The sequence below is a fragment of the Salarias fasciatus genome, chromosome 14 (genome assembly GCF_902148845.1).
Source record: "Salarias fasciatus chromosome 14, fSalaFa1.1, whole genome shotgun sequence".
Taxonomy (NCBI): Eukaryota; Metazoa; Chordata; class Actinopteri; order Blenniiformes; family Blenniidae; genus Salarias; species Salarias fasciatus.
In genome coordinates this window covers 10338920-10353519 of record NC_043758.1, presented here as the reverse complement: position 1 = coordinate 10353519, position 14600 = coordinate 10338920, and the positions used below count along the sequence as shown (strand labels likewise).

Genomic DNA, 14600 nt, shown 5'->3' with positions numbered 1-14600 from the left:
GAATGTTTCAAAAGAAAATGAGCAACTTACAAATGTCCAGAAGGACACTCTAAACAAAGCTGGCAGGATAAGTATTTTCCCTCTGGACACTGATCAAGGTCTGCCTCTTCACTCAGAGGGAGGTCTCCACTCCATTCATCTGACTCTTGCATGGAACAAAAAAATATATTTATATATCTACATATGTCAGAAGTGTTTAATTGTCTGTTGCTCTTTTAATTTATTTTGAATAAAAGAAATTCCGTGTCAGTATTAGCAATCACAGCAACGGATTGGTCTTACCTGAAGAGACTCCAGACTGTAGCAACTGCAAACGAAGTGATAAAACTAAAAAACAGAAGAAATTCAAAGGCCTCATCGTTGCATACCTTGCCCAGTGCAAACCCAAGTCAGTTTAATTTTAGTCTAAATTTCATTAAAGATTCTTTGGGTTCATCCCACATCAGTAATGGTTAAGAGGAATGAAAGTGAGACGCTCTTTAGCCACTGAAAGTGAAACAAGCAAGAAATGAGAGTCCCAAGTGGTTGCGCCACTGACAATAGTGTGCAGCGATGTTCTGTAACAGTATCTTCAGCTTTCATAATGCATGAGCATATGCCAAAGCTAACCCAGATCGTGTCTCAGCCGGTGGATTTATTCTATTATTTATGCTCCTCTTGTAACTCATTAATAGGCTTCAAGGGCAAAGAAACACGAGAAAAGTGAAAATTCTGAATTGTGAAATTGATCAAACTAACTCTGCTGCTAACACTAAATGCTACACCTCGAAGCACCTAGAGTGAAGTTCTTTAAATGAATTTTTTAATTAAATTGTGAAACTAAAGTCAGACCCTGCTGGAGGAGAGAGAGAGTATGTGTGTGTGTGTGTGTGTGTGTGTGTGTGTGTGTGTGTGTGTGTGTGTGTGTGTGTGTGTGTGTGTGTGTGTGTGTGCTTGTTTTGCAGACATTCATGCAAACTGTTTCAGCAGGAACTGAAGGCTTTCCAAGCCACAGCTTTGCATGTGCTGCAAAGGTCACTATCTAAACATATCGGTGTATGGCTTCTGTATCATCCCAATTCCAATATGGTTTTACTTTTTGCACTTCATTCTGAGTTAATTTCAGGTCAAACAAATGGAACAATGTTACTCTGAAATCTACCCCCAATCTTTACCACTTCCTGCAGTATTGCCAACGCTTTGGAAAATCACATGTGGGTTTATGACAGTGTTTGAGCAGGTGCAAACACCCCTGCACCCCTAAGAGGAAATCTATGTGTCTGCATGTTGAGAGGCACAAAGAGAATTAAGACTCAACAATGATGATCTCTGTCCAAATCGTGTTTCTCTTATTCTGGATGTCACAAGGTAAATTACATCAATTTTTACATCTTTTTATTTTCCGTTAAATTGTGATTGTCGACATGTGCATTTATCCAGTGACACATCCATGGAGGGAAAAACTGTATTTGTTTCTCTTTTCGCAGATTGTATGAGATGTAACGCTGAACTAACTGCGGAACTGTTGACTGTAAACCTCAATGAGTCTGTTACGCTGAACTGCACATATAATTGCTCCACTGCATTTGTTCGTGCCTGCTTGAGTGGACCGGGTACAGAGAAGCCGTGTCCAGACATCAGACATCGGACATCGAATGATAGTGACTCTTGCACAGTGTCTTTTCATCTGCCAAAGGTGTCCACTAAACATTTGCATAAATTCTACATGTGCTATACGGAGCGTACTGATGACCCTGAACTTGAACAGAGACCAGAGCGCATGTTTTTACTTCAACTTCCAGGTAGATAAATATTACTAAATGTATTACTGCATGTATCCCATAGCTTGCTGATATTGGATATATATATTTTTTTTATCAATTTTTTTTTATTTGTTTTAATTTTGCTTTTTGTAGTTCAAACAAGTACCCCACATCTGACAAGTCTCCAAACAACTGAAAGTAGAAATGGTAAGAAATACTGCATGCAGTTTCTAATGTAACATTTTAGGATGGTAATTTAGAATTTAACATAATTTTAATGAAATGTATGATCAACATTTTTTAGGATCTCTTCCTGTGCAGTCAGGTAAGGAATTTATCAAAACAATATTGAGCATGTGAATAACAACTCAATTTTCCCTTTTTTTCTCATCTCAGTCAATCCTGCTGTTTCCATGTTAACAGGGGAATCGACTGGTATTCAGGTTTTGGCTACAGTTTCTGTTCTCGTTGCCATGATTCTTGCAGCAGTGGCAGTTTATCTATGTGTGAACAGACAGCACTGGATTTGCAAAGGTGATTAGAAACTGTTAAACTGTGGCATTTTCTTTTCCGATATGTAACCATTTCTGAATAGCACTAATAACACTTTCATATTGCGATGACAACTCTTGCATTTTAGGAGAACCTCTGGGTGTCAGGTCAGGGTAAGAGCTCATAAAATATTGATTTTGTTCCAATTTCTTTTTAATTACCTTAAAAATATATTCTGTGCATTTTATTATTTTTTCCACTGATTTTAGACAAGGCTGTTTCAGGCCGCCACAACGGCAGGACGATGTCCTCACGCCAGTAACAGGTAAACAAACGCCAAATATAGAAGACATAAATTGTAGCCACCAAAGACAGTCCTGTAATGCATCCTGGTTTTCTTCCCCAGGGACGCCATCAGCACAAAGTGAAAGAGTCACTTTGAGGATCCCTCCACCAGGTAAGATGACCCGTCAGCACCACCACACTTAAGCATCTGTATGTAAGAAAAAGAAGGGTATGTTGCCGAACATTGATTCATCACTTCTTTGACCTATAGATGTTGAGGACGATACTGAAGTTCCGTATGCAGACATTATGATCACTGTTCGCGGCGTCAGCACACCAGAACTCTCTCAAGTCAACTACACGGCTGCTGGAGATCAAAGAGAGGTGAGAGACAGGATGTCAAGATGAACAGATTAGTGGAATCAAGAGTCGCAAAAAATAGACAATTTCCACTTGTTATGTGGGCTGTTTGTTCTGCAGCTCATGAGCATCATGTCTACATGTTCTGAGCCTTTTGAACAAAATGCCCATTCCGTATTTTATACTTTAATTGTTGGTGCAAAAAGGAGAAAATTGGTCAGTCAGTTTCAATCAGGCAACAGTGAGTTGCTTCCTGAAGAACACACTTGTGCAATGCCTACATTTGGAATCAAAATAAAGTTAGAGTGCACAATGCATGCAAAATGAGTGTTTTTACTTTCATTTTAAAGGTGGCTGCTTTTTTTTCCTTATGCAGGTCGATCATGCTTGTGGGTGTAAGTTTACCATTTCAATTTAAATTGCCACCACAGCTCAATAATCTGAATAAAAGCATAATATACTGCTGTTTATCGTGGAAATATTGAAAATGACCACAAAAATGTGTTTCTAAAAGAAAGTGGAAGTAGTGAAAAATGCAGAATAGACCAATGAGCAGTGATTGCTCCCACAGTATGTCTTCGGTATCATCAAGAAGGACCGCTGTGCTAACTGGCCATGTGTGGGATGCTTTGCATAGACAGTATGTATGAGTATGTGCCAGACTGTCATGTGGCCCGATCAGAAAGTGAATTACTCATGCCTGCTCTGGAGAACCCAGTCAGAGCTCGAAGGGGCATCACACAGCAGAGAGACTACAAGACGGAAAGCCAAAACACTGAGAACCACTCAGTGCTCTCTTTATATAAGGATTAATGTGCCCTCTGTTAAAGGCTCCCTGAACTTGAAGTACTCGTAGACTGAACTTTTGAAATACATTTTGAAGTTTGCCAGAAACTACTTAGTGCCAGCTGCTTTCATTTCACAGAAGAGGCCTTGGTTTTATAACTCAGATGATAAAGCACCAGCTGAAGGTTTCATGTTTCACCACATCCTCTTGGTCGCAACATGCAGCAGTAGTTTGGTTTTCTGCTCCTCTTGCAGTGGTGGGGCGATGACTCCCGGGCCCTCCTGCACGCCTCACGGTCAGCAGACAGACTGCATGTGCCACAGCCCAGAGAAGTCAGCCGCAAGATGAGCACCAACTCCGAGTATGCAATCATCACGTACGCCTGATCTGGCACTCTGCTGTGGCTGTCATGCGATACCATCACTCCATCCATCCATCAATCCTTCCACAGGATGCAGATCTCAGCAACTCACTCTCACACTCTCAGCTGCATCAAATTATGTCACTACAGAGGCTTCTGAATGAAAAAAAATGAAACATCTCTTATTTTGAGTCTCTTTGAAATAATTTGTGTAAATTTAACACACATATACCCATACACGCATAATTAAACCAATTTTTTGACTGTTTTCATAGTGCAAAAATCAGCATAACACATTTTGATGTGTGATAAAAAAAATAGTCCTTGTGTTTTTTCTTTCTCATTATTTGCTTATTTGCATATTAAGTCATTTTATAAGTGCTTACTGCGTTGTAATGTACATATATCGATGTTTTGTGTAGCTCATCATGCCTGTAAGAAGTATTTTATTTCAATAAAAGTGTTTCAGTGTCAGTTTCATGAAATTTGAACCTTCTCAGTGTCCGTAGTTGAAACGGTTGCCTAGAGACGGATGTCAACAGGACACCCGGCGGCCCGCTGTGTTTATGTCTAGCCATTCGAACGTAGCTACAAATTACAGCTAGGCTACTTTCAGGGAAACAAGTGAAACTTTTCTCAGAGACGTTTCAAAAATGGCAGTACCTTTCTCCAACACTCACCTGCGAGTCCCTCGAGGTTTTGGTTCCATCCTGGAGGGCCTGGCCCGGGAAGTGCTCCGAGACCAGCCTGCAGACATCCCTGAGTACGCCGCGCGACACTTCGAGGCTCTCCTCAAACGGAGAGAAGGTATAACTTTAGCTTTGTAAGCGATGAAATGAGACAGTAATTTCTGCTTACTGCCAGCAAATGTTTGTTTTATTTTCCTCCCCCTGCAGAGAGTGGTATGGATCCTGCTGAGTGGGCTGCAAAATTGGAAGATAGATTTTACAACAACCATGCATTCCAGACTACAGAGGTACCAAATCAACAAGTTCAACACCACTGATTTCATAATGTAATCCCCCCACCCCCACCCCACCCCCTTAAAAGCAGAGAATCTGCATTCCCCTGCAATATCCCTCCTATTTTGTTAATAAGAGATCATAATTATCACAACTAAAAGAACGTTTTAGAAAACCAATTGTACAGTGTTAGGTGTCCAAAATATAAGAATAAAAACTAACATTTCAGTGTGGTTTTTTTTCTACATGTACATACATTTCTCTTATGGTTCATCAGCTCCACTCCGTTTCTCATTGTCTTCTTGTTGCTGTTGCTTCAGATTGACCCTGAGAAGGAAATGACGGATGCGACCTCTTCACAGTGAGTCTCTCCTTTTGTGCAGCCAGGAGGATCAACACGGAGAGGATGAACAGCAGGGAAAGGACAACGACATGTCCTTATTAAACTACCCATGTTTGCTATTAAATCAGTGTCAGGTTTACTTTGAACTCAGTTAAAATTAACAAATTGGTTTGATAGTTGTGGCCTTTAAATGTTTAGTTAGTTAACAAGACCTTTGACTTCCATCAGTTTCCTGGAGCGCCCCAATATGGCATCACCTTCGCACCCCAGTCATAAGATGGGTCAATGTGTTGAATAAAAAGAATTTCTCCAAGAGGATTCATGAAGCTTAGTTTATTAGTGAGTTAGTTAGTATAACACATGCAGAGCTGAAAAAAATATTAAATTAAACTTATTCATTTTTTTGTTGAACTTTTTTCATTAAGAAAAAACAAAGATCAGACCTGTCAAGTTTTACACATTCAAACATCTTTTGAAAGTGTTTTGTGGCTACGAAAAGTTTAAAACAAAACAAAACAAAAACAACAGCTAATTTGACTGTATGTGTTCCATTTTCATGTTGTGACTTTTTTGGAGAGATTTAAAAAAAAAAAACACATTCATATCAGTCATGTCATTGAATTTACAAAAAAGGGGTTTGTCTGATAACCCAAAACATCACTTAAATCACTGTTATCTCTGTTCTTGAGAAAACTGAACCTGATTCACATCAGTTTGTTTCCTGTCATTCTTACTTTCTAGAGACCAAACATATGACTCACAAGCTGAGGATGAATCAAGTATTTCATCCGGAGCACAAAATCTTTCCACTGCACAACCCGGAGCTGCTGAAAAGGCTCATTTAACTGAAAGCCAATGTGAAGAAGATAAACCGGATGTTTCAGAGAGAAAGGCTTCGCCTGTGGGAGCAGGAATTTCAGAGGGGGAGTTGATCAACAGGTTACCAACCACAGATACACAGTCTGATGAACCAAGCAGCACAGAGGAACAGGCGGACCCGACAACAGCCAGACTTGATCATGTTGACAAGGCAGTTAATGAAACAGATAGCAGCTCTGTTCAAGAGCAAAATGCACCTCAGCCTGAGCTGGAGTCCACTGATTTATTGCCATCCAGCCGGATGTCATCTCTTGACGTGTGTGCTCAAGAGTTGGGAGCAGCAGAAGATGAAGGAGGCCATAACAATAACCAAGCGCCTGCAGTTGTGGATGCAGAGTTAGTAAACTCAGATGGAGAGGAGAATAATGGAGCTGCGGAACCAGTGGAGATCTTTCCACTTTCCGGCCTTGCCGATGTGGATGTGTGCGCTGCAGAACTGGGAGGAACAGAGAGAAGAATGGAAAGAGGTTCCATTGAAGTTGATGCACAAGTTATTGAAGACATTAAAAGTGTGAAACCCCAGCCTGAGGGAACTGCTGGAGAAACATCACTGTCTCAGACTGAAAAGACTGAGGGCGACCAACAGGAAGTAGAAGATCACGTGGGAACAACGGGAGAGGATGAGACAACAGAAACTGAACCTCCTTCTGAGGAGACGCATGAGAGTTCAGCTCACTCTGAGCATGATTTTGATTGTAATACCTCACCAAAGGAAGGCGCTTTGGTTGAGATTAACTTTGAAGATGTTCCAGAAGCTCAGCACATCGCTGAGATTGTGGAGAGACAGCCAGAGGAGGTCAGCTCAACGGAGGTCGTACAGGCTGAGACAACAGAAACTGAGCAGAAGGAAGAGCCCAAGGAGCTGACTCCAAGTGCAGTCGACCAGAATACATCCGATGCACAAAAATATCATGACTTTGAATCGGAGGGTGTCAATAAGGAGGTTGACTCTGAAGGAGAGAAAGTGAAAAGCCTTCAGAATCCAACTGATTTAATGGAGGAGAACGGAGTCACAAATGACTCTTGTTCGAATGAAAATGGGATAAATAATGAAAAAATCAGCTCATCGGATCAGCCCACCACAGAGTCAGGAACAGAGAGGCAGGAGATTGAAACCGTTCCAGAAATCGAAGATAATGAGATGGTAAATGAGGGCAAATTTCACCACCATGAAGATTCTGTTAAAGAGGCAGGGTGTGAGTTTGAAGAAGATAAGAAGACAGATGTACTTGAAGCAGATGAAGAAATATACAAAGAGGGTCACAGTGAGATGGAGGATGAAGAAATAAATGATGGTGAGGCAGGAAATAATTCATCACAAGTAACCCACTCAAGTACATCAGTGGCACCAGTGGAGCCAGAAAGTGAAATGTTTGAGACGAGTGCACAGGATCTCGCAGAAGAAGAAGAGGAGAGTGAGAGAACGCCTGGAGAGGCGCAGCCAGGGGACAGCGAGGAGGAAAAAGAGGCCACATCAAAGGAGGCACAGAAAGTTGCACAAAAACCCAGTGACTTTGAAGTGCCAGAGGAACGTGACACAGCGCATGCAGAGGAGAGCGTCAGCCTCCGCACGGCCGCCGACCGCCAGAATGAGGAAAGACTGCACGAGTCTGAGGAGCAACCATCCGAGCCCGAAGGCCAAAGTGGAGACAAGGTATCGTTGCATGTACACGTCACGGATGGTATTAAAAAATTTGCCATCCTGTTTCCCTTACATTTCACACTATCGGAGCGCCACAGTATAAAGAAACGTTTTCACACTGACGCAAAAGCACTGAGTGTTTACTATTTGGTGCCACAACTTAAAACAGAACATTAACAACTCTCCTCCACGTTTTTTAGCAAGCTGAGAATGAATGACCATGAACGTTTGAGAGAGAGAGAGAGAGAGAGAGAGAGAGAGAGAGCGAGCGAGCCCATGTAAACAAACTCTGCAAGGGTGACCCTGATCAACCGCTGGCCCTCATGTTCCCGCCCCTGCTCTCTCTGGGAGTAGATAATTGAAAATGTCTCTAAAATAACTCATTTTCTGTATGACGCTTGCTTCGATTCACTGTATTAATCCTTAGGTGAGTTTTGCAAAATTTGCACTTTTAAAGTTTTTATCTGACAAGTGAGAGCCATTTCTAATGACTGAGGCACAAGTGAAAGGTCTGTGCTCAAACAGACACCAAATTCTTCCAGTAAAATCTGAGCTCCTGTTTTACAACCCAAACAGTATAAATGCTATATATGGGAGTTTATTTATGTCTCATCAAAAAGAGATATACTTCAGCAACACCCCAGGTTTAAAGTCGCCTGAAATTTCAATGAGCGCCCAAATACGGTTAAAATTGAGCATATCTGTGAGGTAAGGGCATGTGCGAGATGCTGCCCGAGGCCTTTGCTCTGCCGCATGCTCATAAAAACTGTAATTCAGCATCCGTGTTTGCTCCAGATCGAGCCTCCTCTGGGGAGCCGCCACAGCCTCCGCAGATTGAGACTTGATTCGGTGATCTATCATCGTAAAAGACCGCCTAAACAATTTGTCTGGTGAATTAGGCCCGTAACATTTTTACTGCTGTCACGGTTAGCCTCCTCTGATTCGTCTGGACCGACAGGGCTTCAAACACACTGCAAGGGAGTGCAGGAAGGGGTACTGAGAATGTTACTATGGTAACCCCTCACCGTCCTGCTCGCTCTTGGTGTCGTCATGGAATTAATAGGAGATGGCGATGCTGATAGTTGCTAGGCACCCTCTGTATCAGTAATCTACCTTTTAATAGCAGTTTCTAAGTGACTGATTAAATGGCAAAAACATCTCTGGCTGTGTTTTTGCACCTGGAATTTATTTCAGCTGCAACAAACTACTGCCCAAAAACTGCAAAAGAATAAAAGACACCTTTTTCCAGCTTTGAGCAGATGGCACTTTCTCACACTCCTTTTACTTTTACAGATGAACACAATCAAATTCTTGCAGCAGCGTTAGGTGGATAAATCCTGCATTAGATTAACTAAATGGGGTGCATGTGACAAGACGAATGATATTGCATTTCATTGCACTGCGTTTAATCGCCAAGTGGTTGTAATTCCGTAAAAAATTTGCAGAGAAAATTGAGAAAAAAAAGCCCGTCAGCTCAGTGTAGTTAGCGATGTGAGTAACTTAACATACTGCTTGAATGTTTAGCAACCCAGCAGTGGTGTGTTAATGTCAGCGATAGAGCTCAGATAAATGGATGTTTTCTGTTTCTCCCTCTCTCTCCGTCTTGTCTCTGAGGCTGGCAGAGGAGTGTGGGCGGCCGTACCAGCTGGGATCAGAGGGATGGAGAGGGCTGTTAGCTCACTCTGCCTCTAATAAATTTATAACACCTCCTAGTGTAAAATAGTCTAAGATGCTTACATAGTTTTGTTTTTGCACTATTAGTGGATTTTGAAAGTCAGCACTCATTGTTCCAAGACCATCTGGCATTTACATAGTATTTCTATATTGGTCATTTGTTAGTATTTCAGACATTTATTATTGTAACACGCTGCATTTTGTTTTGATTCTTGCTTCCTAGCATGTAATATAGTCACTACATCCGGACCGTGTGATTGTCATCAAGCTTCAAATCGCTAAAATAAAAAAAAAAAAAGTACGCCTCCTTGCTACTTAAAAGACTGGATCTCGCAGGTGAACTTGGTGAATGTTGAAGTCTGTTAAAGGTTTTTAACAGTAAAATGAACACAGTGGGTCAGCCACCTTAATGAGCCTGAAAAGATGGAACACATGCTGTTATGTTTGTAGGAGGTCTGAATTTCCCTCCCTCTCCCCACCTCTCACTCTGCCCCCCTCTCTCTCTCCCTCTCTCTCTCTCTCTATCTGTCCCTCTCTCTCTCTCTCTCTCTCTCTCTCTCTCTCTCTCTCTCTCTCTCTCTCTCTCTCTCTCTCTCTCTCTCTCTCTCTCTGTGCGTGAGCGGGTGTTACTGAACATGCAGTGATTGTTAGTAAGAGCCAGTGAGGCATCTGTATTATACCGGAGACTGGTTTGAGGAGAGCTTTGCTTGGTCCACATACAGATACAAGTCATATTAGGTCAGGTCACTTGAAGACAGAAGTCGTCTCTCTGAGTGAGAAATGGACTGCCACAATGTAAGTAGATGCTTCTGATTAACTTTTTTAAACTAGATTTTTTTTTAAATTGCACAATGTTTTGAGGTACCCGCTTATTTGTGTTTATAGCTTGTTTTATTTAGGTTGTGTTTCCATTGTTTGAGACTGTTTCTTGTGTTTGATGGTTGTCAAACTGCATACCAGTGTCTTTTTTTTTGCGTCCTGTGTCAGTACAGTACAATTTATGATACTTATTGTGTATTTATGGTGAATGTGATGAATGTTTTAACAAGGGGAGTGATCACATAAAGGCCCATTATATAAAAGCCTTCCATGCCGGTTTCCTCATAAATGGATAATATTACATGGGATTTGCATCAGAATATCTAAAGTCAGTGTGAGTTTAACTCTGAGACCCCCCCCCAGACAATAAACACAGAAAGAAAGCCTAAGGTGCGTTCCCAGAACGCACATTAAAAAGAAAAGAAATAAATTCAGGCACCCTGTGTGAGTGCTGCTATTGGAGACTGGGTTCTGGCTGCTCAGTGAGCAGTCAGACAGAGGCTAATGAATGCTGGCTGAACAGGTGGGTGGTCACACTCCTACACTGGAGGGGTTTCACTGGAGACATGATGCACTGCTTCACCAAGGCAGTGGGACGGCAGTGGGATCGCTCTGTGGGCTGCCTTTGTGTGAAATGTCAGTCTTTTGCCATAAGTAAAGCATGGGGTGTAGCTGATATGCGTCCGCCACACCATCTGAATTGGTGTTTACATAACTCATCGACAGCCTTGGCACTGCTCCACTGACACATTGTGATGAGCCAGAATTTCTCTCCATGTTTCCTCTGGGACGAAGGATCCGACTCCTTCAGGGTCTGAATAAGTGACCACGGCAACGTTTGTGCTGGGTCATGTTTTTGAACTGCTTTTGTTATGCTTAAATTCCTCTTTAAAAAATGTCGGATTTCATTATTTGATAATAGATTGTGTAAAAATGAATAATTAAACCCAGAGCAACAGGGTCTTTCTGATCAACTCAACAGTCATTGTATTTGATGAAGGATTAAATGTTACTGACTCTTAAAATGAAGTTTTAAGATTTTCATCTGTTTTTCCAATATAAAATACATCCTGTAGAAATTCACTGTAAAATCTACAGATTCAAACCTGTCGGATGCATGTGAGTGAAATAAGAAATGGAAAACTTTACAAAATAGGATACTGATCTCATAAGACCAACACTAAAGCGTTATAGCGAGGGCAATATCTTCATGAAATCATGAAATCTGCTTCCCTACTTCTAATTTCTGGCCCGGTCAACAGGAGGAATGCAGCCGGCCTCAGGAGGAGGAGGACATCATGGACATCCCGCTGGATGACCCTGAGGCCAACCGGGCTGCCGCCAAGATCCAGGCTGGCTTCCGTGGCCACATGACTCGTAAGAAGATGAAACCAGAGGACAAAACAGAAGGGGAGGAGGTGAGCAGATCTGGACCTGGACAAACAGTGCAGGGGTGTGTTTTATGAAGAGGGCAGTGTGGCTATTGACTCCTTCAGGAGCTGCACTGCATGGTCTTAAAACAATGAAGACCATAAGTTACATAAGAACAGAGAGACCGAGCTACTCAAAGTTCAGAGAGCTTTGTCTGTAACAGCAATGCCACTTTCATATGATCTAAATCTAATTATTACACTTATAACAAAGTAAATCCTATAAAATAGGTTATTTTTTAACATGAAGTTATTTATTTTCATCCTGATTTCTTTTCTAAAGTTATCATGTCCAGAAAAGGCATCCCCCTGACCCCCTCAGTCTCTCCTGGTGTCACAGTGCTCTCTGGTGCCTCCCCAGAAAAGGATCGATCCACGTTAGTAATCTAATTGAAATGAGAAGCGACTGTGCTGCGTGAATGAATGACCTGCATGCCGTTCGGTGAGGTTTTCGTTTTTCCTCGGAGCCGTCACATTTCACAACACGAACCCACTTACCATTTTGTACACAAGAAATCCATTTAAATGTTATACATAATTAAATAAACCTATTAGAACCCCTTATGGCTTAACCCAAGTGTGATTAATGCAATACATAACTGCATGACTCATTTAATTACCCCATAGGGTGCCCAGCAACAGATGATTGAATCTTTCAATTACTCTTTTTATCCTGTGAGCGGGTTTGCAGGAAACAGTTTCCAGAAGCACGGGTAAATTGCTGGAGACGAACGACACCCATCAGAGTTCACCTCACTTTTAAAATGTCGACATACATTATCACAACGTTTGCACAGATTTGCGTTTTGCCAATTTTTGTTTTGTTCAAGCTGCAGAGACATCTACTCTTTTAGCACAAGCAAAGGTTGCTTCTCCATTTGTTTACCTGCCTTCACCTACGCTTTTAAGGGAGACATTTTGCAAAAGCACTGAATCAAATGTCATCATTACACCAGATGTGGATTTGAGGGATTCTGTAAGACGATAAAGCCTGAGCCCTAAAAACGCCCCCTTTTCCCAGTAAGACAACCAGTTTTCTGTTGGGATGTCAGAGCCAAACGATACGTGCGTCAGTGATTCCTCCTAACCCAGATGCGTGCTCTTTTGTATCCCTATGTAGGAGGTGTATTTATAGCGCCAGGTGCATTAGGTACAGTGTATGCTTCAGAGAGCTGCGAAGAATTAATGGAGCTGTCCAACTGAAACCAGGCATCCGAAGCACCTCCCAATGGGTGAAACCCTCTTTGTGCAACAGAGGGGCTCATCAGTTACATCACACATCATAGGGAATCAACAGTGAATTATACTGAATGCGCATGAACGTTTAGAGAAAATAAAGGTGTCATTGAAATATTCAAGATGATATTATAATGAACCAATAACAAGAATTAAAATGTTTTCTTATTATGTCACCTATCCAACCTATAAGCTAAGATGATGAAGACAAAGGCATAAAGAGTGTTTGTATAATAAATTTAAAATAAATGGGAATGTCACTGCCTGAATTGATTCAAAAGAAAACAAAAATACAGTTGTTTTTATAATATCCACCTACATTTTTCTTCAAAGTTTCCAATCGTGTTCTTCGCTGCTGACCACAGAAGTGGTTATCTTCATATTCCAGGATATTTAACTGTGCCTCGCCTTTTTTCTGTTTTTAGAGACAGGAAGATCGGGGCCAGTAGAGAGAGATGACACATCTGTGCCACAACAGTCCCGACCTGGATGAAGAGAAAGAGAGGAAGCACAGTAGTGAGAGATGGCTGGCGTAAGCCAGCTAGGATGGCTTTCAGGCACACCTTTTAAACCCAGGAGTCTTTTTTTTTTTTTCCTTTTCTCAACACAAATTAGCAGTAGAAAACGAACAGTTTTGAGGGTGTGTTATGTGAATTTCGTGAACTTTTAACACTCCTTCCCTGCTTCTTCAGCAGCATCATCAGTACGGATGTCTTTGACCCAGAATTTGCAACTCACTGCATGTACTTGTGAAACTTCTGGTAGTGTGCTAGTTTTTAGATGATGATCTGTGAATGTGTAAATGAATGTCCTCTCAATGCTAAACAGGGCTTTTTCTGGATGGATCAAATCACACCGTCTGTGTAAAGAACTTGTACGCATCCTGTTTTTGTGATTAGTGGCTTAAATTATTTGTTATTTTGCATTGTTTCCTGATGTGATTGTATCATGACTATTATTTATCTATTTGACTTGCCTATAAAACAATTAAAACATCAAAAACATGAAAAGAAAAGTAGCTACTTACGTTCTGATTATTTATCGCTGTGTTTGGGCTCACATAACTATGCTCTCTTTTCACATCTTCAGACATTTTCTATAAATCTGATCTTCCAGAACAGTAAGCATGCAGTAATTCTACTTTTGGTTTCCCTCCAAATGCATTTTGGTGCAGCTTTATCTTATAAGACACTGGTTCAGTATTCTCGGTTGTTGTAATCGTAGGTTTTACTCGTTTGACTTGTTAAATCAGGTGTGTAGATTTCCAATGTCAGATTTTGCAGAGCCTTTATGCTTATAAAGTAACTGGGTAGTACCTCGCTGAACTTTGGTGTAGAGTCTTGACATTACAATAAATCCACCTTAAATGCACAGTGACATGTCTTTTTCTAAGCTTCCTCGATTCAAGGATGTGTTTGTTTGTAGCGGTGCATTTCCCGTCACCTCGTTCTCCGTGGTTGAATTAAACGGTGGAAAGTGGAGCTCTTTGTCCAAACATTACCGGAGCCAAAGCAACCCGTTTTTTTTTGTCTTGAACATAAGCAGGGCTGCTAATGAGAGGGGACAGATTTCCAAGAGGGTGAAACAA

General features: G+C 41.4%; 3 protein-coding genes across 4 annotated transcripts; all 3 read left to right on the top strand.

Moving 5' to 3' along the window:
- Positions 1-1205: 1205 nt before the first annotated feature.
- Positions 1206-4278, top strand: LOC115400554 (uncharacterized). Of its 2 annotated transcripts, none has more exons than XM_030108529.1 (10): positions 1206-1347; positions 1467-1781; positions 1896-1949; positions 2047-2067; positions 2166-2276; positions 2383-2401; positions 2504-2559; positions 2641-2691; positions 2791-2903; positions 3921-4278. In XM_030108529.1, the coding sequence occupies exons 1-10, from the start codon at positions 1299-1301 to the stop codon at positions 4050-4052; spliced, it is 921 nt and encodes a 306-aa protein (XP_029964389.1). In that variant the 5' UTR covers positions 1206-1298; the 3' UTR covers positions 4053-4278. The 2 variants fall into 2 exon arrangements, with proteins under 2 accessions (XP_029964389.1, XP_029964388.1); XM_030108528.1 differs by having other exon boundaries at positions 2383-2407.
- Positions 4279-4552: 274 nt separating this feature from the next.
- Positions 4553-10244, top strand: LOC115400553 (protein IWS1 homolog). The gene is made up of 4 exons (XM_030108526.1): positions 4553-4834; positions 4924-5003; positions 5310-5350; positions 6074-10244. The coding sequence occupies exons 1-4, from the start codon at positions 4681-4683 to the stop codon at positions 8028-8030; spliced, it is 2232 nt and encodes a 743-aa protein (XP_029964386.1). The 5' UTR covers positions 4553-4680; the 3' UTR covers positions 8031-10244.
- LOC115400555 (neurogranin-like) lies at positions 10129-14389 on the top strand. Its single transcript, XM_030108530.1, has 3 exons — positions 10129-10322; positions 11609-11764; positions 13438-14389. Exons 1-3 carry the CDS (start codon positions 10308-10310, stop codon positions 13459-13461), a joined length of 195 nt encoding a protein of 64 aa, XP_029964390.1. The 5' UTR covers positions 10129-10307; the 3' UTR covers positions 13462-14389.
- Positions 14390-14600: the final 211 nt, after the last annotated feature.